This window comes from Vanacampus margaritifer, chromosome 6, assembly GCF_051991255.1.
Source record: "Vanacampus margaritifer isolate UIUO_Vmar chromosome 6, RoL_Vmar_1.0, whole genome shotgun sequence".
NCBI lineage: Eukaryota > Metazoa > Chordata > Actinopteri > Syngnathiformes > Syngnathidae > Vanacampus > Vanacampus margaritifer.
In genome coordinates, this window is record NC_135437.1 from 17,896,131 (window position 1) to 17,922,700 (window position 26,570).

The following is a 26,570-nucleotide window of genomic DNA, read 5'->3' on the forward strand; positions in this document are numbered from 1 at the left end:
TCTATTTTGAACCCAAATTGGGTTAATTGTTGACCCCAATGATTTTAGAGTGAACATTTTTTGTTTTTTTTATCTTACACTTTGCATTTGCTTCTTCGCCTTCTTCTCACCTCTGCCTATGCTCTGTTTAACTATTTTCCCAGGGAGCACTAAACTGTAATGGATTTTAAATCTCCCTTAATATACGCTCCGCTCTGTGAATCTGTGGGGCTGAAGAACACCACACCTCTTGCATAGCAAGTACCCAGGGATGCTAGCTAGCTCCTTGTGCTGCGGGACAGAAGGCCATTCAACTCCGTTAAGTGACAAGCCACTTTCAATGGAAGAGTCTGGAAAAAAATCACACACGTTGCAAAGCCAATCCGATGATTAGATGCATAATTGTTGCGGTGTTGACATGTCGACAACAAATCAAGAATAAGCAGTTTGGCTCAGCCAGTCAATATTTGGCACATTTCACATCAGTTGTGCTGCTCACCCAACAAATGCGCGTTTCCTACAAATAGGGCATCGTTTACGAGGGAAATAAACAGGCTGTCCAACAATTATGATCAAGAAGCATTGTTGCCACGAAGAAAATCTACTCAATACAATTTTTTTCCCAACTGTTTCAAAAGGTAACAGCTACACACCCTTAAAACTGGTGGTTATTTTTAAACTACGCTAGGTTATTTTTAACCCAATAATGTTTATAGGGTGTAAAATGCAATGTTATTAGTAGTACTAACATTGCTTTGTCAATGTTATTTATTGCCATAATTCGATATTTACATTTGATGTAACAGATTCAACATTCATGTACTATACGCTGTAAAAAAAAAAATAAAAAAAATAAAAAGCAATATGGTTGATAGGCTACAATTACCTCCAAGAATGTTGCTCTTGTATTTCATGTAGCTGCTTTCCAAAGGATCAAAATAAGAGCTCGAGAGATTGAATCCTCATTAATGTCACAGGTGAACTAAAACATATCATTTAGTTGATTTTGCAAGATACGCATGGACAATTTAGAGTCTTCAACTAACCTAACCTGCAGATTTTTTGTAATGTAGGTACAAGTTGCCTACAATGGGTTACATTTGGCTCCACTCTATTCTCACTTGCAGACATATGTGCACGCAATCGCTCCTCAAGGTGATTCCCTGGAATATGATTTCAAAACAGATCCAACTTTCACCCTTTTCATCAGTGGTTTCCACTCATTCCTAGAAGTGCTCCATCATGGAGATGGTTGTCTAAAAGGCTGCAATGTATTTCACCATCTCGTTACCAGCCAACGAGCCTTGGTCTATTTCTGCACAGGCTCATCCTCATCAAGATGCATTTTGCAATCATGTCAAACCAGGCCGACATAAACTGTGCTCGAAGGCCCCTCGGTGGGATTCTTCTTCTTCTTCACGATTCAGCCTACACAAGCAAGGACTATAAACGAAGCAAACAAATGCACACTAACCTCCTGCGTTGCCTTGATCTACATAGTGGAAAGTGCGCTCGTGACTCATTTGCCCTCGCAGTGACGACGGCCACATCTCCCTCCTCGCCGATAATGAAGATCGCAATGTGAGGAGCTCGGATCTTGGCTTGAGTGGGCTGACAAATCCGCCGAGCAGCGGCGGCGTCGCCTTTCCGGGGACACGGCGCGACAAATGGACCTCCTCCTCCTCCGGCGCGAGGGCACCATGCTTCGGCAGCGGGCGACGCCGTCACCGAGTCCAGGGAGAGGGTCCCATCGTGCGACCGTAGAGGCTTTTTTTTTTTTAAAGGGGGCGGGGGGGGGCTTCCACCCCCTCCCCGCGATCACACCGGGGGCTCCATGTGTACGCAGAGGCTCACAAACGGGAGCTGTCCAAATGCTGAAGGCGGGAATCCAGCGAGTGACAACGTCGACGAGGAAACAAGGTCGTGGCAGCACAAATATATATATATATTAAAAAATACACATTAAAAATGATAATAATAATAATAATAATAATAAAAATCAATTATAAAAACATACACACGATCTGCGTTCGCGCCACAATAAACATTACTTACAGCTCTCTGGAAGCGTCGACGTAAAATAAAATGACATAAATAAATAAAACACTGGCTTCTTTTCACTTCCTTCAGCTTCCTCGCGATACCAAGACACATGCGCGCCAAAGGGGGAGAAAAAAAACCCGGCAAAATAAATAAATAAAATAATAATTCAAATTCTCCCAGGAGCCCTTTAGAATTTGTACCACCCTCCCATTTTAAAAAGGTGAACCCTTGCCATCACGTGACTTTTTCATTTTCAGCAAGTGCAGCAAATTTGAGGAGGCTCCCCTTTGCCCAAGAAAAAATACGGGGGTGTGGGGGGGGTACAAATTCTGTCATAGGAGCCCTGTGAGGGCCCCCCTCTCATTTTAAAAAAGTGAACCCTAGCCAAGCCATCACGTGACTTTTCTGTGTATTCCTATGATCATTTTCAGCAAGTGTAGCAAATTTGAGGTGACTCCCCCTTGCCCCAGAAAAGTTATGGGGGGGGGGGGGGGGTTGTTCTCCCCTCCCATTTTAAAAAGGAGACTTTTTCTGTTCAAACTTGGGGTCAATTTCAGGAAGTGTAGCAAATATGACGGGGTTCACCTTTTCCCAAGAAAAGTTATTGGGGGTAAGGTGTACAAATTTCTTTTCTTTCTCAAATTGCTGAAAATGATAATAGAAAAACACAGAAAAAGTCATGTGATTGCTATCCGTTATTTATTTAGGATCGTGTATAGATACCACAAGCCACAAAATGATCAGGTTTTAGATAATAGGTCATAACTAATCATAAAAAGTGTCATAACTTTATTGAGATTGACAATTTTGACCCATGTTGTGCTGTTCTAAAACCACACAATTCATTTCACACTGGACGAAATAATTGAATGCGAAACTGCGCAGGTTAAATCCTCCCTCGCTTTTCAAGTGAAACTAAGGTACACAACTATTAAATAATTATAGATGAAGCAGTGACGTGTTTATCACCACTGTGTCTCCAGAACTGGGCCTCCGCCAAGCCTGCAGTGCGACACACATTGCCATTAAGAAAGCTGCAAACAAGGAAGAAAAGTTGCCAGTTGATGAGTCAACTAACGGTCCAGAGCACACGACACTAATAACTTCTTTGAAGGAAGCAGTCGGCAGCGCACCTTGACTCCAGTTCCCACGATTCCATTCATACCTTCTCCACATGCCAACCATTCATTCGAGTCTCACCCATCCGGAAACTGTCATGGCCGGGCAACGAACTTCTTTTCACTCGCTGACATGTGACCCACACGTAGGCTATCATCCTCCTCCTCCTCCTCCTCATCTTCATCATCATCAATCACAGTCATGGCCAGAGGCTGCTGCGATTCCACTGCCGAGCTGACAGGCAGACTGACAAATGCGCCTGCAGCGGCGAGTTGGTGTCGCCATTTTCAGAGGCGATGTGGACAAACTGCATTCGCGACATATTTTTCAGTGGAGGCAGAGCACACCCACATGACGCCTGTCTTTAAAGGGACTGGTCGAAAGCAAGGCAGTACTATGATTCACATTGGGAAGTCACTGTAGCTAGCAAAAGTTGGGATTTCACAGGCAGGTAAGTCAACTATTCCTGAATTAGTCTTTTTTTTGTTGTTGTTGTCATATTTTGCTTGCATTTATTTGTACAGGCAACCAATTAAAGCAAACGTTATAGTGAGGTGTTTTTGCAAGGCTACTGTCATTTTCATGTTCGGAGGCATTCCACAGAGATCAATCGTAAGCCTCTTTGTAATCTGTTTTCTCCTTTGATTCATCTCAACTTTTATCGATCTATTTAGGTCAAGAAGAATTTAAAGATCAGCCTTCCAGATGATGGCAGGTAAACCAAATTAGATTCAAAATTTTTCTCCAAGCAATCTTTTCAAGCATGTTGCCTTGTCCGTACAGAACATGGAGCGCCATGTGATGCGCAGGACGCTGCCTATTGCATGAATGGTGGCACGTGCTATAAACTTGCCACAATGGAAACAATTTCCTGTGTGTAAGTGATGCAAGCACACAAAATGTTGATGCATGTTTGGACTGCGTACTGAGACCGCTATGTTACGTTTAGGTGCAGCGACTACTACAAAGGAAGTCGATGCGAGCAGTTCCAACTGTTCCTTGGATCGAGCGACAAGGAGCAGGCGGGTTTAATTGTAGCACTCGTCCTTGTTGCTATCCTCATCGTAGTGGTTTTTGCTGTTATTGTCTACTTTACATATAAGTAAGTACCGGTACATGGATGACAGGAGGAAGGTATTTAAAAATGTATGTTTTAAATTCTTGATGTCACTTTGTGTGCAGGATGCTGAAAGCCAAGCAACAGCGGAAACAGAGTCACACAGAGTATTGGAAAGTAAAAGCGAGAAGATGACGATTCCACGGTGATGTGCTCTTGCAACACACACATGGTGAGATCGTTTTCAATGCCGGTTAATGTGGGAACTAGGGCAGAAGGATTTTGAAAATAATTGGGATTTTTTTTAAATCAACAATATTGCAAAAATAATTTGTGATTTTTTTCAAGGTTCTCTTCCCATGTATTTTATTTTTATTTTTTTTACAAACAAGCAATACATTAATCTGTATTAATTTGGCTTAGGCTAAAATAAAGGCAAATACACCATGAATTAATATAAAAGTTTATTTATCTAATACACTTGGAGTTGTTAAGCATTTACTATGACAACTAGACTAAAGTCAGTAAGTCAACAATACTGCAAACAAATCTGTGTCTTTGTCACTTCAATCTTTCATGAAACTGAAACAAACATTCTTCTGCAGCACTAAAATGATCTCGACACTACATACATGCATAAATGTAAATAAATCAAGTCTACTGGCTGACCAAAATGAAGCATGTTTTCCCCAATCAAACTGTATTGCTGTCGATTTGAATTTGATTATTTGTCCAGCCCTGGTGGAAAACAAGCACACTGATGAGTTGAGCATCTTAAGAAGTGGAACTGTATGTTGGAACTACTAGTTTGGTTCTATAGTGGCTCTTCTAAGGTTGAACACGATCAGTTCTGCGATGTTCCAATTTGTTTAAATTACAACTATGGGTGAAAAATGGACCAATCCTCTACTTGGGTCAATTTGACTCAACTTTGAATCAAGAAATTGGTCTTTTAGTGTAAAACAACTCGTAAATATTGGTCAGATCCTTAACTTTGGTAAAAAAAAAAAAAAAAAAGGTTTGTTTTGTATAAAAAAACTCAGAAAGTTGGGTCAAATTGACCCATTAAGTGGATTCATTTTTGATACATTTGAGTGTATATTCAAGTTGTTTCCAAAGAAATAATGGAAATAGAATTAATGTTTTCATGGGTCAAATTTGGGCCACCATAAAACCTTTATTTAGTGTAAAGAAAATATTTTTTAAGTTTGGTGGTGAGTCTGTTCTCATAAAGTCCAAATGAGAATACATTCCGTTCTTTTAGTTTACTTTTGAATTTGCCATATTTTACAGAGTAGCCAGAGATGCATGTACTGCTTAATTTCCACATCGTTCCATCCATACATTTTCCACTTTTGACATCACTAGTGCCCCTCTAGTGACACACACGTGGAGTTGGAATTTGAATTCTAAAATGTCTCCCCGACTGTGGAGCTTTTACAGAACTACAATATCACATTTCAATCTATGAGCTTTTTTTTAATACTAAAAGTAGTTACAAAGCTTTGTTGTACATGTCAAAACATACAATGTACATTTTCAACTTGCTGCATTGTGTGACGCTGAACAAAAAGCCCTTTTGTGTCAGTTGACGGGTAAATGGGTGTGATTCTGTAAATACAAGCCATTTGAAATATGATGACTATTGTGTGATTTTTGGACTGAGGCAAAACATAAGTACACTTGATGAAATTCCATTTGCGACACTCAAGTTTGCGTCACAATTAAACAAGGTGAATTAATACTACAAAAATGTCAACAACAATTTGACACATGCTGACAATGGCCAAAGTATAATTTAAGTAACAATTTCCTTTCTACGCAGCATTTTTGGGTATTAACTGAATCCTCCCCTCTCGCATCGTTGCTGGCATTTCTAGTGGTGAGCACCATCTAGTGGACGGAAATAGAAACAGTTCCCATGTTTCTTAAAAAATAAAAAATAAAAAATAAAATACGGCATTTTTTTCCATGCCAAGTAATGCTTTTTTTTTTTGCTTGAAGACAAAAACTGATTCGATTCAATCAGGTTCCAAAAAGCATTACAAAAAAAACAAAACATTTTGGACTGCATTTTTGGTGGGGTGTCCTAGTACAAGTTTATAAAATTGTATCATCTTTTTTATTTATTTATTTTTTAATCTAACACATTGGTAATTCACATTCATTAAGGGAAGGGATACTTGAAAAATCTTGTAATATGTCACAATTGGCCAAAAGTTCATTCAATATGACTTAGGAACACATCCATTTTGATGATGTTATTTTTCATTAGGAAATATTGGTTCTATTAGGCCAAAATTCATTATTAACTTCTGTTTGACATTAAAATTGGTGAGTTATTTCCATCTAGTGCAAGGGATTCAACAACTTCATATAAAAATACATCTATAAAAATCTCACATATAAAATATCAAAGCAGTCCCGTTTTCTGGAAACAACTTACGCGCTTTTGGCTTTGTCAAACTCGTGTGCAATTTTCAGGGCTGTGCTGTTGAGTCCCACAGACTGCATGTTGGTGATAATGCTGACCACCACCCCCTGTGGGAGGACCTTCTGTGACTGTCCCCGTCGCTGCTCTATCTCCTCGCTGGGCAACACCAACAGGACACTGCTGGCCCCCACAGCGCCCCCTGTGTGTGACACGTAGTGCCTGCGCTTCCTGCACTGTCCGTATTTTTGCTCTTTCTCCACCACCAGCCAGCCTTGGCCGTACCGTCCGTCCTTGTCCCAGCTGGCCTCCGTTTTGTCTACCGCCGTCCAAAGTTCCACGGCGGTTTGAGGTTTGAGGAAAGCGGGCAGCAGCCCTTCACTGTCTTTGACGTGAGCCATTTGGTAGCTGTAGAGTAGAACGTTCCCAAACCGCAGCAGGTCCCCAACTGTGGAAAGAAAGCCGCCGCCCGCCCACTTGTACGAGTTGTCTACGTACGGGCAGTTGACCACTCGTCCTCGTTTGTTCAGACGGTAATATCTGCGGAGGACAATAATTCTTTGACTATTGATGGCGTCCGACCTTGTTTGACATTTGACCTAGTTGATCTCAAAAATGTTTGATGGAGTTGAAGTACTTCCACAGCAAACTTATCCGAGCATATATTTATGAAGCTTGATTTGTGCACTGGGGCTCAGTCATGCAAAACGTTTCCACTAAGTTTCCTAAAAAATAAATCATCAGGATTCAGAGGTCTTACAAAACTTTGACTGAATATTTAACTCATAGGCGAGCTGAATGTTTTTGTCTAAATAGGGATGGGCAGAACTCAGAGAGGCCCGTTGATTATTGTTTTTTAAACATTATCAATTGTTTTTGCTATCACACTTTCGGTTTTAAGTTGTAATAACACCATTCGCCACTAGGTGGCAAACATCACATTATTGTGTTTTTACTTGTTCAACTAAAGTAGAGAAGAAGACTAGAAGGAAGTTTTGGCTTAGGGCAGTGCTTGTCAATTTTTTTTTTTTTACGCCGCCCACCGGGAAGATGACAGGATAATACAAACATTTTTGGGGTGAGCTGATTTTTGTGGGAAAAATTGCCAAAAAAATGAGTTTTTGTACATAATGTTGGTTTGCCATTTAGCAGTTCAGTGCCATTTTGTATGTTAATTTTTACCCAACAAAGCTGTTTGCAGGTAATCACATTATGTGGTTTTATTTGTTGTTTACTTCCAACCCTTTGCTGTTGAAGAGTGGCTCTTCCATGAATATATTTGAGTTAGGATTTATTAAGATACTGTAGTGTACATTTGTTTAATAAAAAAATTAAAAAACATGCATATGCATATCATTTTCCATATGAAATTTTTGTTGTGAGTAGCGTTATGTAACCCCCAGAAACTGCTGTAGAAAAACTGTGGCCCCCTCAATTTTTTACGTTACCCGTCCCTGATATGGCACACCTTGTAAATTTGTTTACCTGGCGCGATGGTAAATGATGGGTTCATTCTGATCTGGCACGGTATTGAGCATTCCAAGTTCCCGGAAGAGGTTGTTCATGACATCCAGGAAGCGTTGGCCAGCCGCCTGCTCGATGACAGCACTGAGGAGGGTGTAGGCGTGGGTGGAGTACAAGAATGTTGTGCCTGCAGGAGGAGGAAGTTGGGTGGAGTGTTAAATGGCCAAAACTGCAACCGCATCTTAATGAAGCAACGAGCGAGCACGCGCATGCGTCTTACCTGGTTTAAAAATAAGCGGGTCGTCCTTAAAGAGGTCCAACGCCTGAGTGACACTTTCAAAATTCTCTGTCAAGTAGTATTCTTCATGCTCAAATTCTTTTTTCTTCTTGTCCCGGGAAGCTTCTTTGGATTGGATGTTCTGCTTTTCAGTGGGCTCCCCTTTATTTTCACACAAGCGCTTATCTTCCTTTTTCTCTGTCACTGATGGCTTCAAAAGTCGCTTAGCTTTTTCCTTGTCCTCCCTCATTTTATTTGCATCCTTCTCATAATGCCGTATACCGCTGAGGTGGGAGAGAATCATGCGTGGGGTTATTGTGACCTAAAAAGAAAGAGCGGGTTGAATTGCAGAAGATGCCAAAATGGATTTGGGAAAGTTGAGCTAACTTTACATTCTGTCCATCAAACTGTTTCTGAGGAAACTCCGGCACGTATTTCTGGACGGGCGCGTCAAGGTTGAGTTTCCCTTCCTCGCAGAGGCGTGCAGCAGCCGCGGACGTCAACGACTTACTGATGCTGGCGAGTCGCATGACCGTTTCCGGGCCACACGGAAGACGATTCTCCAAATCGGCATAACCAACCCCTGAATTCCAACAATCATTTGAAAGGGTCAATAGACAACTTTGATGAACACAGTAAAAGGGTCAACAAAAAAGACACAAAAAAAAGTAGGGCCTGCCCGATACAGATTTTCTAAGGTCAGTTCTGATATTTGGCAGAATACAATTCTGATAACTGACTAATCAGCCAATTAATTAAATAAATATATACATGGAATATTATGCTTACGACAGTAAATATATGAGTTATGGGCCGAACATTTGACTATTTTACATTACTTCGTCCTTTCATATTACTACAAAAGAAAGAAAAATCAGCAAAATTCGAACAACCCCATTCATATAAATTTTGGTTAAGAGTGATTAAAAAAAAAATCTGACATTAAGCTTTTCCTGTGGAGAGGAAAACACATAAACTCATAAATCCAAATTTGGGGCGATTGTTTTAATATTTCCAGAGGTTGAAATGGGCACGACTGGAGAATTTTGGTGATAATTAATCACAGACGGGGTTTGGGACGTTAAATTCCATGCGAGTTGTTCCACCATGCTCGAACCTTCACACCAGACAGGAACTCCATCTACCGACACTCCCACCACCAATCCGGGTGCTCCAGCCTCAATCTGGCAAGAAAAGACCCACATAAACCGACATAGCTGAAACGGAGAGAGCCAGACTGGTGGAACCTGTTCACGTCCACATTCCGGCCTGCATACCTGCGCGCCTACCTGTATCCGCTCCACAAGGACTCGGCTCGCTTGGATTGCGGCGTCGTATCGATGATTCTGTGGCTCTGTTGCTGAATTATCACACGAACCGTTGTCTACACCCGCATATTTCAGTCCAAAAACCAAGGCAAGCCCCATACCGGCCCCGCAGACCCACACCAAGGAAAACTTTTGATAGTTTTTTGACAAGTTTGTGGCGGACCCACTCACGTAGCATCGACTTTGGTTAAAAACATGATTCCGTTTGCTGTATAGCCTAGCTCGCCCGGCAGCTCGTGATATCCACAGAGTGGACATACGCGTGGGCAAAAGTGTAAATTTGGCATATAACCTATGTGGCACCAACAAGTGGTACATTTTAAAAGAATATAACGGTTTATTTTCTTAGTAAAAACACATACGATAAGACGCCAAACGTTGCCAACTTACTTCCGGGTTGTCATGCAGCCAGACCTGATTAATTGAATACCGATCCTGAAAACATCGAGCGACGGACTCAGCCTTGCAAATGTTGGTCAGCACAGTACTCACTCAGAAAACACTTCATCATCACAAACATAACAACTGGCTGGAAGGCAAATCATAAGTAAACAACCAATTCAGGAGTATCCCCCCAAAAAACCCTACTCTCCAAGTACCACTATACTTAGCCGAAATTAAAATAGGGTAGTGAGGTGGCGAAAGTGTTAAAATAAAATACAATCACAAAGCTTTTAAAACGTGCTTTAATTTATTTCAGATTTTAAACATTTCAAATATGATAAACATTTGAAACATCTACATTAAAAATTCTAAAAATGCACAACCAGGTGTCTGAAACCACACAGACAAAATGAAAAAAATTAGGACTGTGGTTGTTACAAACGAATACAGCCTAAATATGAGTAAACTAGCACCAGTTTATATACTGAAATTTCACAAGAGGAGTGCATTGACAGACTTTCATACAGAATGCAAAAAAAAAAAAGGCATTATTGTGAGGTTTAAGTGCTAAATTTCTCCATTTTGTCCTTTGGTATGTGCAAAACTTGAGGTGGAATAGAATGTAACTATCAATGCAGATGTACAAAACAGTCTTTGTAACCAAAGTCACCTGTGATTCCGCCCAAGGAAAATACATTGTTACAGTATAAAAACTATCTTGCGAATACAAGCATGCCTCTGACTTTGGGCTTCATCGGAGGTGATGGTTAAGTTTGACTTCCCTTAGCTCCTTGGTTGAGTTCCACTGAAGGCAGGCTGGTGCAATAAAATAGCATCTGGCTGTTTGCGCTGCACCGTGGGCAAGGTACAGGTTTATAGGGTAGCAAAGGTGCAAGTACAAAAAGCCAAACCACAGTGCATGTCAGGGTTAGAATGTGCTTTCACAAATTATTCAGTTCCATTAGAGTCTGGTCCAACATCTGGTGCATGTCAAGATTCTCCTCTTTAGCATGGGCAAGTTTCTCTATTGGGAAATTGAAAAAGCAAGCGTTAGTCACAGTCAAGTGATTATGAGAGAGTCAGCCGGTTGGACTGTGTTAATAATCAAGCTTGTTACATGTTTAACCTGTTCTTCACAGCACTCAAAAACAAAAAAACTCACTATGGTTTTGTGAGAAACCATGCACACAGTCAACATTGTTATTCAAACTGACTAAGAGCACCCTGGCACACACTTGGAACATTGTTAAAATAAAATAAAAAAATCCTAATTGTAGAATTGTCATTAATATGTTTGACACATTTCATATTCAAGGCCCAAATGTAGTTTATTAGTGACATGGCAGCTATTCCGGTAGATGATTGCAGCCAGACAGCAAGTCAAAATAGGTGCAGGTGAAAAAAAAAAAAAATGTGCAAAGTCTGCCGGCAGCCTACCTTTTGCAAGAAAAGATAGTCAGGATGTTGACATCTCATTGGTCATGATCAACATGGACATGATTCATTTTAATTTATTCCCAGAATGCTTTTTAGTTAATATGCATTATGTGAATGATTATCTTTTAGTTGGGAATGACACAAGAAAGTGTCAGTAAACATTCAACTATTTTTGTATTTATTTTTTAAAGATTCAACCCCCAAAAATATTTTCATATTTATTTATTTTTTAAATTCGACCAAGAAAAAAAACAACCCCCAAAAAATTGTTGACACGGATATGAATACTTTCAATGTTATTTAAAGGCGAAGTCAAGTAAAAAAAAATGTCTTTACAATAAATATTATATCCTATGCGGCCCTGCTCAAAATTGGGCCATTTTATAAATAAAATGTGGGCTTTGTTGAATATGAATGTTTGCTTTATTAGAAATTGCTTTATTTGCAGTATTTTTTTCACGACAACAGATTTATGTAAATAATTTACCTTTTTAAATTTCTTTTTAATACTAAATTGTAAAAAAAAAACAAAAACATTACAATTATTACTATACCTTCTGTACAGTATGTCTTTAAAGTTCAGACAAATATTTGGGGAATACTTTAAGCGGGAGCATGCTGTGTTTTGCACTGAAACTTCAGGATTCGATTGAATTAATATACTGTGACTAAAATAGATTAGATGTTAACCAGCTAAACTGCAAACTAAAATGGTAAATAATTATCTTCCTGTTTGTAACTTGTGACATTTTAAAGACTCCACTGTTGCACTGTTAACATACATTTTCTGCCCTAAATTATGGCAATTCATCAAAACACTCAGAACGTTTAGATTGTACATTTATTGAAATGCTGCGTAACGTACAATGCCCACACGTCATATTGCAACAGAGATGTGCACAAAGCTTCTCAGTCCGTTTCATCCAACTAGATGTTCTCCATCATCTCGCTACTTAACCAAAGTCTTCCTGATCACAATCCAATCCCAATCCTCATGTCCTCAAAACACCCAAAGCAAGATTCCCTGTCACAGTACTCCATGTCGAAAAAGTTTCGACTGCTACAAGAGAAACTAAATTGGCTCTGTTTTTTATTTACGTTTTTTGGCTGAAACAATGAAAGCAAGGAAAACGATTTGCTGAGACGTTGAAAGAAAAGTCAAGACAGAGCATAAAGGTTCGACTGGAAATAAATAGGGAAAAAGGGACAGAGTAAAGAGATACAGCGTACGTGGAAGGGATGAGGTTTATTCTTTTTACACAACGCAGAACGATTTTAGGATTCTGTACAAGAGATGGGATGGACTTTGACACCAGGATGAGAACAAACATGAGGACGGGAATAGCACAGGTGGAGAGGGAAAGGAAGATGGAGGGAAGGCTGGAGAGAGCAGACAGATGCCACTCCGCCGGAAGGAGGCGTCTTTGATGAGATGTAAACAATTTATCTGTGAGGGAGGAGAGAAGAAGTACAGTGAATGAAGGGAGGGAGGGGGGGGGGGTGTCGGCTCTTTGACGCACCACATCAATAGCAGCCACGTCACAGAGGCCATTGAAATACGGGGGAAAAAAGAGCAAATATGCGGGAGGGGGATTTAGCAGGGGACAAAGCAGGACGTATTAGTAGATGATCAATCAAAAGAGGAAAGGCTCTGGGCTACGGCGAGTGAATTCCTGATTAGCATGCGTGTCTCAGGATGCCACGAAAAAGGTCCGTCAAATAAAAATGAAACAAAACCGGTCCATGCTTGCTTCACGTGACATGCATTACAAATGACTCCTCCTGTCTTCTTTACACACTCTAACCTTACTGACACAACCGTCACACCGTAAATTGAAAGAGGAGCCAACTGGGAGTTGCAAGAGAATGCTCGCACATGAAAGACATTGTTTATGACCACCTGAGTAAAACAATGTGCGTAATAATGGTGCATCCTGAGCAGACTGCTACATGCTACTCGTTAGGGCTGGGCGACTATAGAATTATTTTATTTTTGTACAATAATAACACAATTTTTAATGATACTAAAATCACGATTAATAACAAGTTATTTAACAATATATTAAAATAATAGCAATAAAAAACAAATACCGTTTGTTCCTGATATGTGCGCCTTGGCCTTAAAGGGGCAGTGTGGTCCCGTTCATGCAAGGAGTATACACTTACGATTAAGATATGAACAGTAGAAGAAGAAAGTTGTGCTTGAGTTTTTATGCAACTTGTTTTTCCACATATTTGGAAGAATATGTGCCTTTGAGTATTGTAATATCACTGGTCGCTATGTGCTACTACAGTGATTGTATGTGAACATTCGTTATTCGAAAGAATATCTTTCCCGGAAATCGATGCTAATTTTGTATTAGCCTGTAAATGGGACTTTACATTGACTGTTAGCATTAGCACTGGTGATGTTTCTAAAACAAAGTCTGTCTTGTATTTAAATATACAATGTGTGTTATTAAGCTTAACGCTAACTGGGGTGGTAATAAACAACTTTCATTTAGCATTCAGAGTGCTTTCACAACACAAGAATTTACAAACACGGCACATTCATCCTTTTCTTTCGGCTCTAATGTTATGATCGTACGAAGCCGAAATCAAAATCCCGATTCAATATTCTATGAATCGCCCAGTCCTAGTACTCGTAATAACCGACAAACACAAGAGGCACGGCAGGTGCAACATTTACATGGAAGTCATGTCGTTGAGGGCGTGGTCCAGCTCCTCGCTGATGGCCTTGTACTTCAGTTTCTGGGAATACAACTCATCTATTGGTGGGCCATCGGGCGCGGGGTGAGGTGCAGTGACGGGAGTAGGGGGAGGGGTCAAAGGTGACATGAAAAGGCGGTGAAGACCATTCAAAGTGGAGAGATTGAAACAGAAAAAGGGAGGAAAACAACATTACACCAAAGAATGACAGGAATGAAAGGGCAGTACAAGTGAGTGCAAAGTCCTCTGTGGTATACGCACACACAAAGAAAAGTTTTTTTTTTTTAATCAGACTCAGGACTTTAAAGCAATGTCCTCGAATTGTATCATGGTTCGTGATGGGTGTAAATGTGGAGATGTTAAAAACAAACGTACCCTCCAGGTCATCAATGGTCTTCTCAAGCTTGGCTACTGATCTCTCAGCGAACTCGGCCCGGGTCTCAGCCTGTGCAGAAGAAACATCGACGTAAGCGCACGATAGCCGCGACGCCGCGTGTTTATGATCGCGAGCGCTGTCAAACTCGCCTCCTTCAGCTTGTCGGTGAGGATCTTGATCTCCTCCTCGTATTTGTCCTCCTTCTGTGAGTACTGCGGGTCACAAATAACAAGCGAAGTCAAACAAACTGAAGAAGCCAGCTCTTTAACTCATTCACTGCCATTGACGCCTATAGACGTTAAAAATTCATTTAAACTATTTCTATTAGTTTAAATTTTTTTCCACTTTTGCCAACAAGAGTATGAAAACCTAGGGGGAAAAAATATAGTAAATTTAGAACAAATATAAGATTTGTGATTAATCGTTAGTTAACTAATGAAATCATGTAAAAAATCTAATCGCTGGACGGGCCTAATTAAAAAAATAAAATAAAAAATAAGGGGCGTTTAATCAGAAATAATCGCATGATAATTTTAGATCTGTTATGAATATACAATAAAAAAATCTAGGTTTTCATAAAAAATGAAATGAAAAAAATGTTAAACTAATATAAAAAATTCACATGAATTTTTGACGTCTATAATCGTTAATGGCAGTGAATGAGCTAATAATGATCCTGACAAAAGTCGTCAAATCTAGCACAGCGTCATGGCAGAGGACAAACATCCGGTCTCCGAGCTCTTCTGGCCCCCCATCAAGGAGATCTTTGTCAGCATGCAGTACGGGGCTGCTTACCTTCTCAGCCTGGGCCTCCAGTGACTTCAGGTTGTTGGTCACAGTTTTCAACTCTTCCTCCAGCTCAGCGCATTTGCTGGTTTTGTTTGACACAGGTGCAAAGAGAGGAGACAGAGAGGGAGGAAGCCACGACCACAACGGACAGAACCAGACGTCAAATGGGTGGCGGGAAAGAAACAGAAGGGCGGAGCAATGAGGGGGCGGGGGGGAGAGAGAGAGGAAAGAAGATCAATAAGAAGTGCAGGGATTAAATCAGTAGGGAACCCCGAGTTAATTAAACAGAGCAGGAATGTGGAGGTGATTGCATGATCAAATGGTAGCGGATGTCGGTGTTGTCTCTAGCACAGTCCCTGCAATGTTAAACCAAACTTCCACCATGCAGTTCAGAAAAAGGCCAAGTTTGTATGTGTTTTTTTTTTTTTTTTACACCAACACACAGAGGCGACAATTCTTAGTCAACCACTCGACATACTTCAGTTCTGTTCCACTCCGCCCACTTCCTTTGCTACCCACATGATACAGGTGCCAAAAAGTAGGGCTGGACCATTTTGAAAAATGAACACGTTTTTTTTTACTTAATATTGCCATTGCGATTTAATGTGTGATTTTTTTTTTCAAGGTCCGCGCAATAAACAATATCAGATTTATTATACAAAAATGTTATGGTTTTATAGGTTATGCTTATGCGAAAAGGGTAATGAACCATGAATTAATATGAAAGTTTGTTTAATTCAATGAGAGCTGTTAGCTTAATAAACGCTGTGACTTGCAGCCTTTTAAGCGTTAACTACAACTTGACAAAATTCAAAGGCAGGGAAAATCCTCTTGGACTCTCTACATCCGGGTCACCACCTCTTCCAGCTCCTTCCCTATCAAACTATGCACACTAAAACCAGCAGTTTAGCTCATACTACTACAATACTACTACTTTACATGTTTTTTTTACATCTTATTACATACAATAAAAAATGATTCTGATTAATTGTTCAGCCCTATCAAAAAGTGTCTCAGTTGTTTCAGCTTCCATCTCAATTTTGAACAATTTTTTTTTTCTGCTTGGTGGAAAATGTGGCTTTAGGAAAAGGTTCACAGTTAAGCATGAAATGATCAAGTGGCCAAATTCTGAGTTCAAGTGAATTTGTACGCGTTACAAAATAATCAAAATCTCATAACACAACTTTTTTTGGGTGCCATTTTGTTGTGTGAGAAGACAAACACTTTAACTCCAAATGTGGTCACTTTCATGAGTAATTTTCAGTTAAACTGGTGATGGAAAATGAGGAGCACCAGCACAGCAAGCAAAGCACAGGCTTCATTCTTTCCGGTGAATGATAGTATGAGAAGAGTCTTTTTTTTTTTTTTTTAAGTACACGTATGTTAGTTTTGGCTCATAGTACCTGTCTGAGTGAGGAGTTTAGTGATTTCGTGCTTTGCTCCACAACTCTTAGCTCAACGTCCATCCGTCGCCAGTGGCTGTGAGTAACCATCGTTTGCAAGCCGCAGCCATTCAAGCCGGGGAGAGCAAATGCAAATGATCGGCACATACAGTAAGAACACAAGGTGTCATGTTCAAACAGGCCGGCCATGCGTTTTACATAAATAAGACTTTTTTTGTTTTTTCGGCGTATAATGTGAACTGCTAGCATGCAGTGCCCGGGGGTTAGGGTCAGCGGCGCGGATGTGAATTTTGTGAATTTTACCTTTCTGTCAGCTCGGCGCGCTCCTCTGTACGCTCCAGGTCACTCTCAATAATGACGAGCTTACGAGCCACCTTTAGGTGCAGCACAGAAAAGTGTTACAAAACAATGTGCATTTTCTCAAATATGCTGCACATTTACCGAGTTTGGATTTGGTACATTTCTTAAAACTACCGGTACGTAGCGGTAGCGGAGATTGCTAGTAGGGGCAACCAACAACCGCAATCATTTTGGCCTGACTAAAGCAGCTGGTGTAGAAATAACAAGAACTCAAATAATATAATTATATAATGATATATTGCAACAGCATACAATCAGGATTATAATAGTTTTGTTTGTTCCGTATAGTTAATTTTGGTTTGACTTTTGTTTTTTAGTTGGAATTACATTTGTAGAGTGGCTTTGTTAGTTTTAACTTTTTTAAAACGGTTTAGTTCTAATTTAGCTTTTTATTAGTTTTAATATTAGCTTTAGTTTTTTTCAAATGAGTTTTGAGAGCGGGTTTGTTATTTTTAACGTTTTTGAAATAGTTTCGTTCTAATTTAGTTTTTTATTAGTTTTAGTATTAGCTTTAGATTAATTTATTTTTAAATAGCTGTAGTATTTGTCAATTATTGTTTAATAAAATATTAACTACAATTCCCTAATGACTGCTTGACTTTCGTTTTTCCATAATGCGGTACAGTAACATAGAAATACTGTAAATATATTTGAGTTAAAATCTGAAAGCTCATGTATGTATGAAAAATGTATTGACAAAAATAAAAACAAAGGACATTTTTTCTACAATTAAAATTAGTTTTTGTGGGTTTTATAAATATTATATAAAATATAGTAAAATACAGTTTTCGTTTTTTTTATTTAGTTATTTTTTAAACACTCGTTTATTTCATAAAAAAAAAAAATCCAATTTAACTTTTAAATATGTACGACACATGGAAATGGACTCCTGAGGATAGCAAAGTCAGCATCCCCTCAACCGCCAGCGTTGTTAGCTACAGGTCACCTGTCTTCTTTAACATGTTGATATACAAAAATAAATAAATAAATAAAATAAATCTTTAAACTCTAGTTTTCGAGTGTTGAAGTTTAAATCTGATCCTCAGATTCTACTCCCTTTCTCTTCCACAATCCACATTATTTGTTGAAACAAGGCAGTTAGCACTTCACTTTTAACATTTCTTAGTAAAAACGTAAAACAATATGATCGACACATAAATAAATTTTTCCAAACACATTAACTCGGAAGTGAATGACTGTGACAGTAAATAGTGCAAATTGTGCTAAAAGAAAAAAACAACATGTACTGGTATTAATCTTTAATAGGAAATAATCTGTATTTGATGAAATATAGTAGATTAAAAATACTACTTTGCAATAAATCAAGTCGACTTTATGCCTAAAGCTCCTCCTACTGTAAATAAAAATCAATAAATATGTGGAAAGTATTTTTTTTTATCTAGTATTTACCGTCTTCTAAAATGAATATAAAATCATCTTATAATTAAAAAAAAGATGTGTTTGTTTTTTACGGCTTACAAATGTGGTATTTTATTTTTAAATGTGTGCAAAAACTCGCCTCCTCGTATTTGCGGTCAGCCTCCTCAGCGATGTGTTTGGCCTCCTTGAGCTGGATCTCTTGGATCTCCATCTTCTCCTCGTCCTTCATGGCCCTGTTCTCAATGACCTTCATGCCTCTGTGAGGACACGGTCCAAAGGATGTGATTTAGGAGACATATTATTCCACACACAGAAAAGACCCCGGGTGGGCGGAACCCGTACGCCAACGCACCTCTCGCTCTCATCAGCCGCCTTCTCGGCCTCCTCCAGCTTGGTCAGAGCAGTGGCCAGACGCTCCTGAGCACGGTCCAACTCCTCCTCAACCAGCTGGATGCGTCTGTTGAGGGAGGCGACATCGCTCTCAGCCTAAGAACAGAAGACATGAAGTCAGTTTTGGTTTTGTTTGTCACAAACATGACATTACATTCCACCCGTGGCTTACATGTCAACCCAAAGTTCTGTAGGCATGATTGCTTATTCAAGCAGTTCATTTGTTTGTGCAAGCAGTTGGGGAAAGACTTCCGTCGAGAGCTTACTTGTTCTGCTTTTTCAACATGGACTTGTCTAGCACGCAAAGTACACGAATGTGCCCCATTTTACGTAACAAAAACGTCGCAAAAAGTAGTAAAAACTGCTAAAACAATATTGGGTTATTGTCAGTTTTAATGTGAGGAGTACATTATATGGTGGAAAATAATGATATTCTTGTCTCAATTTACTCACAATTTTGCTTAATATTAAATTTGGGCCTATTTAGTTAGTTAACATAAAGCTACAAATGGCACAGGGCTTTTTTAGCCGATCACTGACTGGTACGAACCCACAAAAAATTGCTGCCAATCAAAATGAGTGGGGAAAAAAAAAAAAATTAAACCCCCCAAAATCTTCAAAAAACACTGAACATAACATGCAATGTCTTATTTCGCGGAGTTGATCAACGACATCATTGATGTACCGGACAAATTAAGACATTAAAGCCGATCACCGATTTGCAAAATATCGTCCGATCCCGATCTACCCAATCAGACATACAACATAAAACTTATTAACACTTAATATAGATAATCAGGGTAACTTTTTCCATAGTAGGGCAAAAGCTGTAAAAGTCAAAAGCAGCACTTTTGTGCATAACAACACAGGACACGTTAAAATAAGATACTAAACATGTTGAAAACATTTTCTCCCCAGAAACAAAGAACATGACGTTAATCATCAGAGGGATCTGAAGCTGTATTTTGGGATGATTTGAAACAGCAAGGATTGGCCATCTTTAATTTTGTATTTACTTTAACTCACTTTTTATTCACTATTTTTGAATTATGCATATATATGGAGAACTCACAGAACTACAGCCTCCCAAAGCATTTTTTTTTAGTCCTTATGAATGTCATTTCAACATGTCTTTACCATATAAAGTCAATATTCTTTCAAGTTGTCTTTTCCTTTAGCAGTAGCTTCCGGCCATGGGTGTCAAACTCTTCTTTTTTTTTTTTTGCAGCCCGCATTGTAGTTTTGGTTTCCCTTGTGGGCCATGATGATGATTGTGACTGCATATGTACAGATTAACGACAATTTGAATTTGAAATTAGCCGTCACGGAAAAGTGGCTAGCAAATATTGCCCAATTTATGTCAAGTGGGGGATTTGGTGGAAGTAAATACATTGCAAAAGTGGTTTAAATACAGAAAAATGACCATTTCAATGATGGGTCACATTGGATTTGGCCTCCTTGCTTTGAATTTGGCGCTCAAGTTGATATCTGGTTAAAAGTTAGGCAGAATAAGGAAGTCACACCACTACACATTGAGCGGCTAAGCTGAGAACAAGTCAACAGACAAAGGAGATAAAGCTATATTAGACTGAGCCTGTCCCGGCCTCAGACAGTGTAAGCCCCTGACCGTCCAAGGGATTTGCTCTCCTTCTAATTCAAGGTGGGGGAGAAAAAAAAAAATCAGTTGCTGTGCGTTGACCATATATGGGCACGTCAAACGGCATCTGTCATCCGCAGTGTGCTTTTTGCTCAAAGAATCAGAAAATGGTGAAAGCGCGACGTTTTACTAACACTAGCAATTCACGAGTCGGGCATCAAATCAAAACGTAGCAGGTGAAGTTGCGTATTCCGCGCGCAGCATCCCGCATGGCAGAGAGCCCGACATCGACCTACATAAACCACAATCTCCCCCAAACGGAGGCACATTATTGACGTGTCTTACTTCCTCCCTGGCTTGGCGCTGCTCGTGCAACTCGCGGTGTAACCGTTGGGCTTTGTCGTCCGCAAAGTCGGCCTGCTCTTGCAGAGATCGAATCTTTCGTTTGACAGCCTCCACCGACGAGGGTCCTGCCATTCTTCGCGATTCCCTCACGGCAAAGCAACGCGCGCACGCTAGAGCAGCCTGGCTGACTGGCCGGCTGCAAATGAGTGGGCGGATCGATACAAATGTCGATAATATCGATACCGAGCGTAGACTTCATATTGATCATTATCCGCAGGGGTCAATAGTTACCACCATCATGATCAAAATACAGACAAAGGGCAAAGTGTTAACATTAATTAATTCAAAATCACTGAATTAAAATGGTCAAACTGCATAATGTTACATTGGCTGATTTTAATTATTTGTGTATTTATTTTTTACCCACACAGTTAGATACAATTTCCTTTAACATTTTAGAACAGCTTGTTTTCAATCATTAAGCTAAATTCTGAAGTTAACTTATGTGAAATATCTTTTAATTGAATCATTGTACATATATACAGCTTTAAAAGCAATCCATAAGTATTCCTATAAGCGCGTTGTCACATTTCAAACCGTGTATAATTTTACAGTGTTTTACAATAATAGTGAATTCAATTTTTTTATTTTTTTGGGGTCTCTATGCCTCATTTTTGACGATCACTTAGGCCCACTACAAATAATTTTAAGTTTTTAAAAGTGGTACATGGTGTAATATTATTATTATTATGTTTTTCCCCCATTTACTTTAAACCATTACCTATAGACTTTGCCCATATTCATTCAATTTTTTGGGGTGACTAATTATTAAAAATAAAGGACAGAAGGCACAAAATACTTAAAAGTCAATCAAATTCATTCAGAAAGACCAGTTTCCTGACAAATCCGAGGCTATATCTGTATCAATAATAACAAATTTGGTTCAGTATCATAGTTCTTGGTATCTAATTGATAACAAATCTTTTACTATCGCACTGTTGCTCAAGTTAACCAGATGACGTTACGTCATTGTAGTGACGACACAGCAGCCCATGTAGGACAGTGCGTGCGCGGTACATATATATTTTTACATTTCTGTAAAACATTAACAGCTAGATAATATAACAAACGGCCCATAAAAGCAACGGAATGCGAAATTAAAATTGATAAGACCAGAATGAGACTTTAATGAGGTGCACGCCCTTTTCAATGAGCTGTAATCACCCCCAACGTCGACAGGGACTACCTGTCTTTTAGCACCCCCTGTTGGTCAATTGTGAACAATACACATAGGACTGGCAAAAGGGTGTTCTAAACTAGCCTGAAAAAAATGAAGGGCTATTAATTTAACCTTTATTTATTTTTATTATTATTATTATTATTATTTGTGAATAGATAAATATACTAAAGTTGTTGTTTTTTTTGCTCAGTGTGGCAACATTTATTTATTAACTAAGTTGAGTTGATATTTTGAAAATACAATTGTGCTGCACTGGTAGACTTAAATTCATTGTATTGATTGTATAATTTTTTTGAGGACAATGCAGCCCCACAAATACTCGCAGCTTGACACCTGTGGAATTACCAATTGACTTTTTTTTTTTCAAAAAATAATTTTTTAAGCCACCCCTTGTTTTTTGGGAGGGTTAACAATGTGGGTTTTTTTCTTTCTTTTTTTCTTAAAATATATTTGAAATGGCCGTCACTTATAAATGGATTTTCACTATTTGGCCTGTCCCCTATCCCCAACTATAGGCTATACATGTAAATGAGCAAAAATGATTATTAACAATTCCAGCAAGAGATCTTTATGGTTTACGCTATTGTATGCAAAAAAACTAAAACAAAAAACAAACACGAAGACTATAACTGTTTTGTGTCTTGAGTGGGCCATGACCTTTGCACTACAACTACATGACTGGCAAGTCCTTTTTGTCCAACAATCAGCATACAGTGTACACTGTATATCCACCAAGATGTCATTTCTTTCGATTGATGTCTTTCCATCCTCCGACTATATTTGGCCAAATTGTGCAGCTGGCGCATTGTGAGGAACTGCGTTTTTCCCCCTTTGCTCAGCAAGCAGCCCGCAGCTCAAAGTTGACCATATAAAGAAGTGGGCTATATATATCCACGCTGCTGACTCCCTGCGCTCGTGGGAAGACTGACTTGATTTTCACTCCGGAAAAAAAATCCCTCAGCAGGCGACATATCAAACGACGAGGATTAGTGCGCAAAATGTAATACGACTGCTATCGTGTGTCCGTATTGAAAATAGATGTGGTGTGGATGTCACGTACACTGAAGTGTGACTTTCTTTGGGCTGACTTGTAAAATGATTGGGCATGGAGTAAAATATAGAGCAGGGCTTCCCAAAGTTTTTCAGCTTAAGCCCCAAATTAGAAATTTGGTTCCTTCCAACTGAAAGTTATTGTAGTTACACTGGATTTTGCCAAACCGTGGGCCCACACTGAACATCAACTAATGCTTAAATACAATACAGATATTTATAGATGATGTAAAAGAAGGAAAATATGGGAAACTTATACACTGTCTGACATAAGGTTACCATCAAAATCAGTGTATCGCATATAATTCAAGGTAAAGGTTTTGACTTTTTAAGGCCCAAAAATATCCTAAATGTCGAGGTCAAAGGGTAAAAACAATATTTTTCAAGACATTTGACAGTGAACGAACAGAAATGTAAATTTCTAGGCAGCATGAGAGTGCAGTGATAAGAGGAAAGTGAAAACATGAAGGGGACGCGTGACGGTGCCCTGGTGGATCCCCTCACTTGTACTTACATCAGTGGCTTTCTTCTCAGCCAGCTCAAGTTTCTCCTGGGCATCTTTAAGAGCCTCAGAGTACTTGTCCAGCTCATCTTCAGTTCCCTTCAGCTTCTTCTGCAGAGCTAGCAAGTCATCCTCAAGCTGAGGCCCGTTTCAAATTTTTTTGTGGGGGGTGTGTGGAGGGGGGGGTGATGGATAGTGACCCCGAGAGTGGCACAGACACACATATACACAGATACAAAAGACGCACAGAGAACAGGAGAGGACAGGACAGGAGAAAAAGAAAGAGAGCAAGGTTAAGGACGTCTGCGCCGGTGAGGGACGGATACCTTGGTGGCGACCTCCTCGGCGCCCAGCAGCTTCTCCTCGGCAGTTTGGAACTCCTCAAACACTTTATCTCTTTCGTCCTCAGTAACACGCATTTTCTTTTCCAACTCTCTTATTTCGTCCTCTAACTACACATGCGTATCAAAGACAAGGCAGTTAAACAGGGAAAAAAACAGTTTACTCATGCACATCTATCTATCTATCTATCTATCTATCTATCTATCTATCTATCTATCTATCTATCTATCTATCTATCTATCTATCTATCTATCTATCTATCTATCTATCTATCTATCTATCTATCTATCTATCTATCTATCCATCCATCCATCCATCCATCCATCCATGATGAAGAAGTTTTTTTATTTGCCGACCTGCTTGCTCCTGTCCTCCGCCGCCTTCTTGTCCGACTCGGCCTGCTCAGCTCTGTCCAAGGCGTTCTCCTTGTCGAGCTTGAGCATCTGCATCTTCTTCTTGATGGCGTCCATGGCTGCTTATTGCCAACACGGGAAAGTCTCCGTCAAAGAAAAAGTGTGGAAAAAGTTAGCAGGGAGGCGAGAGCAGGAGCTGGGGCCGTGTGTGCCTCAGTGAACGTTGGAGCTGGAGTGCAGGCTCTGCCTTGCTGCGCCCGCACAAATATGTACTTAGAAGAGGGGGGGCCTGCAGATTCCTTGAGACATCCAATACTTTTTTTGGGGTGGGAGGAGGAAGCGCGAGGGTGCCTGGATGTCTTGAGAGGGTCTGCTCGCTGATTCGTCTTCTCCCAAACATTTGACTTTTATACGTCTTTATATGGGATGAGGGGAATGAGACTTCATGATGATAATGTAAGAGAAGTCACTTTATGTGCTCGGAGGATGAAAGCACAGCTCTTATACTCTGATTAGTGTATAAGTAAGATGAACTATTTTCAAAATTAATCAAATTGTGATTCAATATTGAACATGAATATTGATTTGCTATTTGATTTTTTTTTGGAGGTCATCTTCCCATGTATATCTATTTTTTAAACAATCAATAAATGTTTTTGCTCTGATAGGTTAGGCTTCCACTAAAATAAAGGCAAATGGAAAAAAAAAAAAAAAAGAGAGAACAATGATGATGACATGTCAAATCGGTAAAATTACCGAATGAACAATACTGAGCTCTCCAGAAAAAAATAAAAAAATAAAAAAAATAAAGGCAAATGAACCATGAATTAAAATAAAGATTGATCTATCGACCAATATGAAGCAGAGGTTTCCCGCTACCTCCTTCCTCATGTTTTTTTTTTTCTCTCCATGTTTATTTTTTTCCCCCATGTGAGAATTTCGGAATTAGCAAGCCGCCAGGCTTCCCATTTTGTCATTGTTATTTTTTTGTGTTGTGACTGTGAAGAAAAATTCCTCGTGTGTTTTTACACGCTGACACTCACTGCGATCTGAAAATGTGCATTCTATGACTACTACTACAATTTTTGACCACAAGCAGATGTAGCAGGCTTTTAAAAACATTCAGTGTCTGCCTGCGTGCACATGCAGATTGGCGGCCATGGCTCGGCCTGGGGAGGAGCTTCGTTTGATGGCACAGTCCACCCACGGGACAATTGTGTGTGACGATGAGGCTTTTAACCTGATAATCGAGAGGAAGTCCTCCTTGGAAACTGGGGATAAGTTGTGTGTCTGACAGTGTCTGTTTTGGACTGTACGAAAAACTTTTTTTTTCATAATTTGGTTGGTCCTGTGACTTGTACTCAGGTGCGACTTAACTCATTTACTGCCAATGACGGCTATAAACGTCAAAAATTAATTAGAACTATTTCTATTAGTTTATTTTTTCCCCCCACTTTTGTTAACAAGAATATGAAAACCTAGAATTTTTTTATTGCACATTTAGAACAGATATGAAATTTGTGATTAATCACGAGTTAACTAGTGAAGTAATGAGATTAATTACGATTAAAAACTTTAATCGTCTGACGCTCCAAATTTTTAATAATATTTTCTTTCTTTAAAAAAATAAAAAATTCACTGCCGTTGACGGCTATAAACGTAAAAAAAAAAAAAAAATCCACTTTTTTTTTAAACGAGAGTATGAAAACCTAGAATTTTTTTGGTGTACATTTAGAACAGATATCAAATTTGTGATTAATCGTGAGTTAACTAGTGAAGTCATGCGATTAATTACAATTAAAAAAAAAAACGCCTTTTTCCCGTACTTTTTTAATAATCTTTTTTTTTTTTTAATGAATTCATGGCAATGAATGAGTTAATATCAGAGCTTAGACTGGGACCCAACTACCCATACTGTTGAAATAAAGCTACCAAGAAATAGGTTAAAACATGATACAAATTTCAATATCAACATTTTCTTAGAAGAAGAAGAAGAAGTAACTTTCACCTGTGAGGGTTTGTTACAGCAAGTGACTCATATAATATTGGCACAGTTCTTACACCAGATGCCAGTTCTGACACAACCCACACATTTTCCCACCCTAACCAGGATTTGAACCCCTGTCCAAAGTCAGCTGTGTTACCCCGTAGGTCATCCAACGACCACTGACATTTTCTAAGAATATTACATCAAATTTCCGTCATATTCAGTACA

The 26,570-nt window shown here is 39.3% G+C and overlaps 4 protein-coding genes across 21 annotated transcripts in view; 1 reads left to right on the forward strand and 3 right to left on the reverse strand.

The window, feature by feature from the left end:
- Positions 1–2,257, reverse strand: part of tmem266 (transmembrane protein 266) — a 33,415-nt gene extending 31,158 nt beyond the window's left edge. The window contains exons 1-3 of one of the 4 annotated variants that reach the window (XM_077567594.1): positions 2,035–2,257; positions 1,454–1,853; positions 111–329 (exon numbers count right to left, since the gene is read on the reverse strand). The gene's annotated coding sequence lies outside the window, so the exon portion shown is untranslated. Of the gene's footprint in view, positions 1–110; positions 330–1,453 lie in introns of all 4 variants that reach the window. The other 3 variants (XM_077567592.1, XM_077567595.1, XM_077567593.1) reach the window with 3 other exon arrangements.
- On the forward strand, positions 1,309–6,829 carry nrg4 (neuregulin 4). Its single transcript, XM_077567600.1, has 6 exons — positions 1,309–3,592; positions 3,816–3,856; positions 3,925–4,018; positions 4,091–4,243; positions 4,324–4,430; positions 6,683–6,829. Exons 2-5 carry the CDS (start codon positions 3,847–3,849, stop codon positions 4,391–4,393), a joined length of 327 nt encoding a protein of 108 aa, XP_077423726.1. The 5' UTR covers positions 1,309–3,592; positions 3,816–3,846; the 3' UTR covers positions 4,394–4,430; positions 6,683–6,829.
- On the reverse strand, positions 4,650–10,124 carry lactb (lactamase, beta). 2 transcript variants are annotated; one of them, XM_077567598.1, is made up of 6 exons: positions 9,660–10,124; positions 9,488–9,554; positions 8,763–8,953; positions 8,374–8,692; positions 8,115–8,280; positions 4,650–7,169 (listed from the first exon to the last, which is right to left on the reverse strand). In XM_077567598.1, exons 1-6 carry the CDS (start codon positions 10,014–10,016, stop codon positions 6,641–6,643), a joined length of 1,629 nt encoding a protein of 542 aa, XP_077423724.1. In that variant the 5' UTR covers positions 10,017–10,124; the 3' UTR covers positions 4,650–6,640. The 2 variants fall into 2 exon arrangements, with proteins under 2 accessions (XP_077423724.1, XP_077423722.1); XM_077567596.1 differs by having other exon boundaries at positions 9,648–10,124.
- Positions 10,125–10,366: 242 nt separating this feature from the next.
- Positions 10,367–25,148, reverse strand: tpm1 (tropomyosin 1 (alpha)). Of its 14 annotated transcripts, none has more exons than XM_077567435.1 (10): positions 24,359–24,879; positions 23,987–24,112; positions 23,673–23,798; positions 18,889–19,022; positions 18,676–18,793; positions 17,100–17,170; positions 15,400–15,475; positions 14,754–14,816; positions 14,604–14,673; positions 10,367–11,106 (listed from the first exon to the last, which is right to left on the reverse strand). In XM_077567435.1, exons 1-10 carry the CDS (start codon positions 24,470–24,472, stop codon positions 11,024–11,026), a joined length of 981 nt encoding a protein of 326 aa, XP_077423561.1. In that variant the 5' UTR covers positions 24,473–24,879; the 3' UTR covers positions 10,367–11,023. The 14 variants fall into 14 exon arrangements, with proteins under 14 accessions (XP_077423561.1, XP_077423556.1, XP_077423553.1 ...); XM_077567428.1 differs by lacking the exons at positions 10,367–11,106; positions 23,673–23,798 and adding exons at positions 12,751–12,966; positions 14,209–14,287 and having other exon boundaries at positions 24,359–24,937; XM_077567436.1 differs by lacking the exon at positions 10,367–11,106 and adding an exon at positions 12,973–14,287 and having other exon boundaries at positions 24,359–24,955.
- Positions 25,149–26,570: the final 1,422 nt, after the last annotated feature.

Excerpts from the sequence above, each read along its gene's own strand:
- nrg4 (XM_077567600.1), top strand. Across the intron at positions 4,019-4,090 it reads ATGGAAACAATTTCCTGTGT|GTGCAGCGACTACTACAAAG; the intron begins GTAAGTGATGCA and ends TGTTACGTTTAG. Across the intron at positions 4,244-4,323 it reads ATTGTCTACTTTACATATAA|GATGCTGAAAGCCAAGCAAC; the intron begins GTAAGTACCGGT and ends CTTTGTGTGCAG.
- lactb (XM_077567596.1), bottom strand. The coding sequence starts at position 10,016 with ATGTACCACTTGTTGGTGCCACATAGGTTATATGCCAAATTTACACTT. Across the intron at positions 8,954-9,487 it reads AGTTCCTGTCTGGTGTGAAG|GGGTTGGTTATGCCGATTTG; the intron begins GTTCGAGCATGG and ends GTTGGAATTCAG. Across the intron at positions 8,693-8,762 it reads AACAGTTTGATGGACAGAAT|GTCACAATAACCCCACGCAT; the intron begins GTAAAGTTAGCT and ends CTTTCTTTTTAG.
- tpm1 (XM_077567424.1), bottom strand. The coding sequence starts at position 24,472 with ATGGACGCCATCAAGAAGAAGATGCAGATGCTCAAGCTCGACAAGGAG. Across the intron at positions 18,794-18,888 it reads GCGGCTGATGAGAGCGAGAG|AGGCATGAAGGTCATTGAGA; the intron begins GTGCGTTGGCGT and ends GTGTCCTCACAG. Across the intron at positions 12,967-14,603 it reads GACCATTGATGACCTGGAGG|ATAAATTGTTTACATCTCAT; the intron begins GTACGTTTGTTT and ends CCTCCCTCACAG.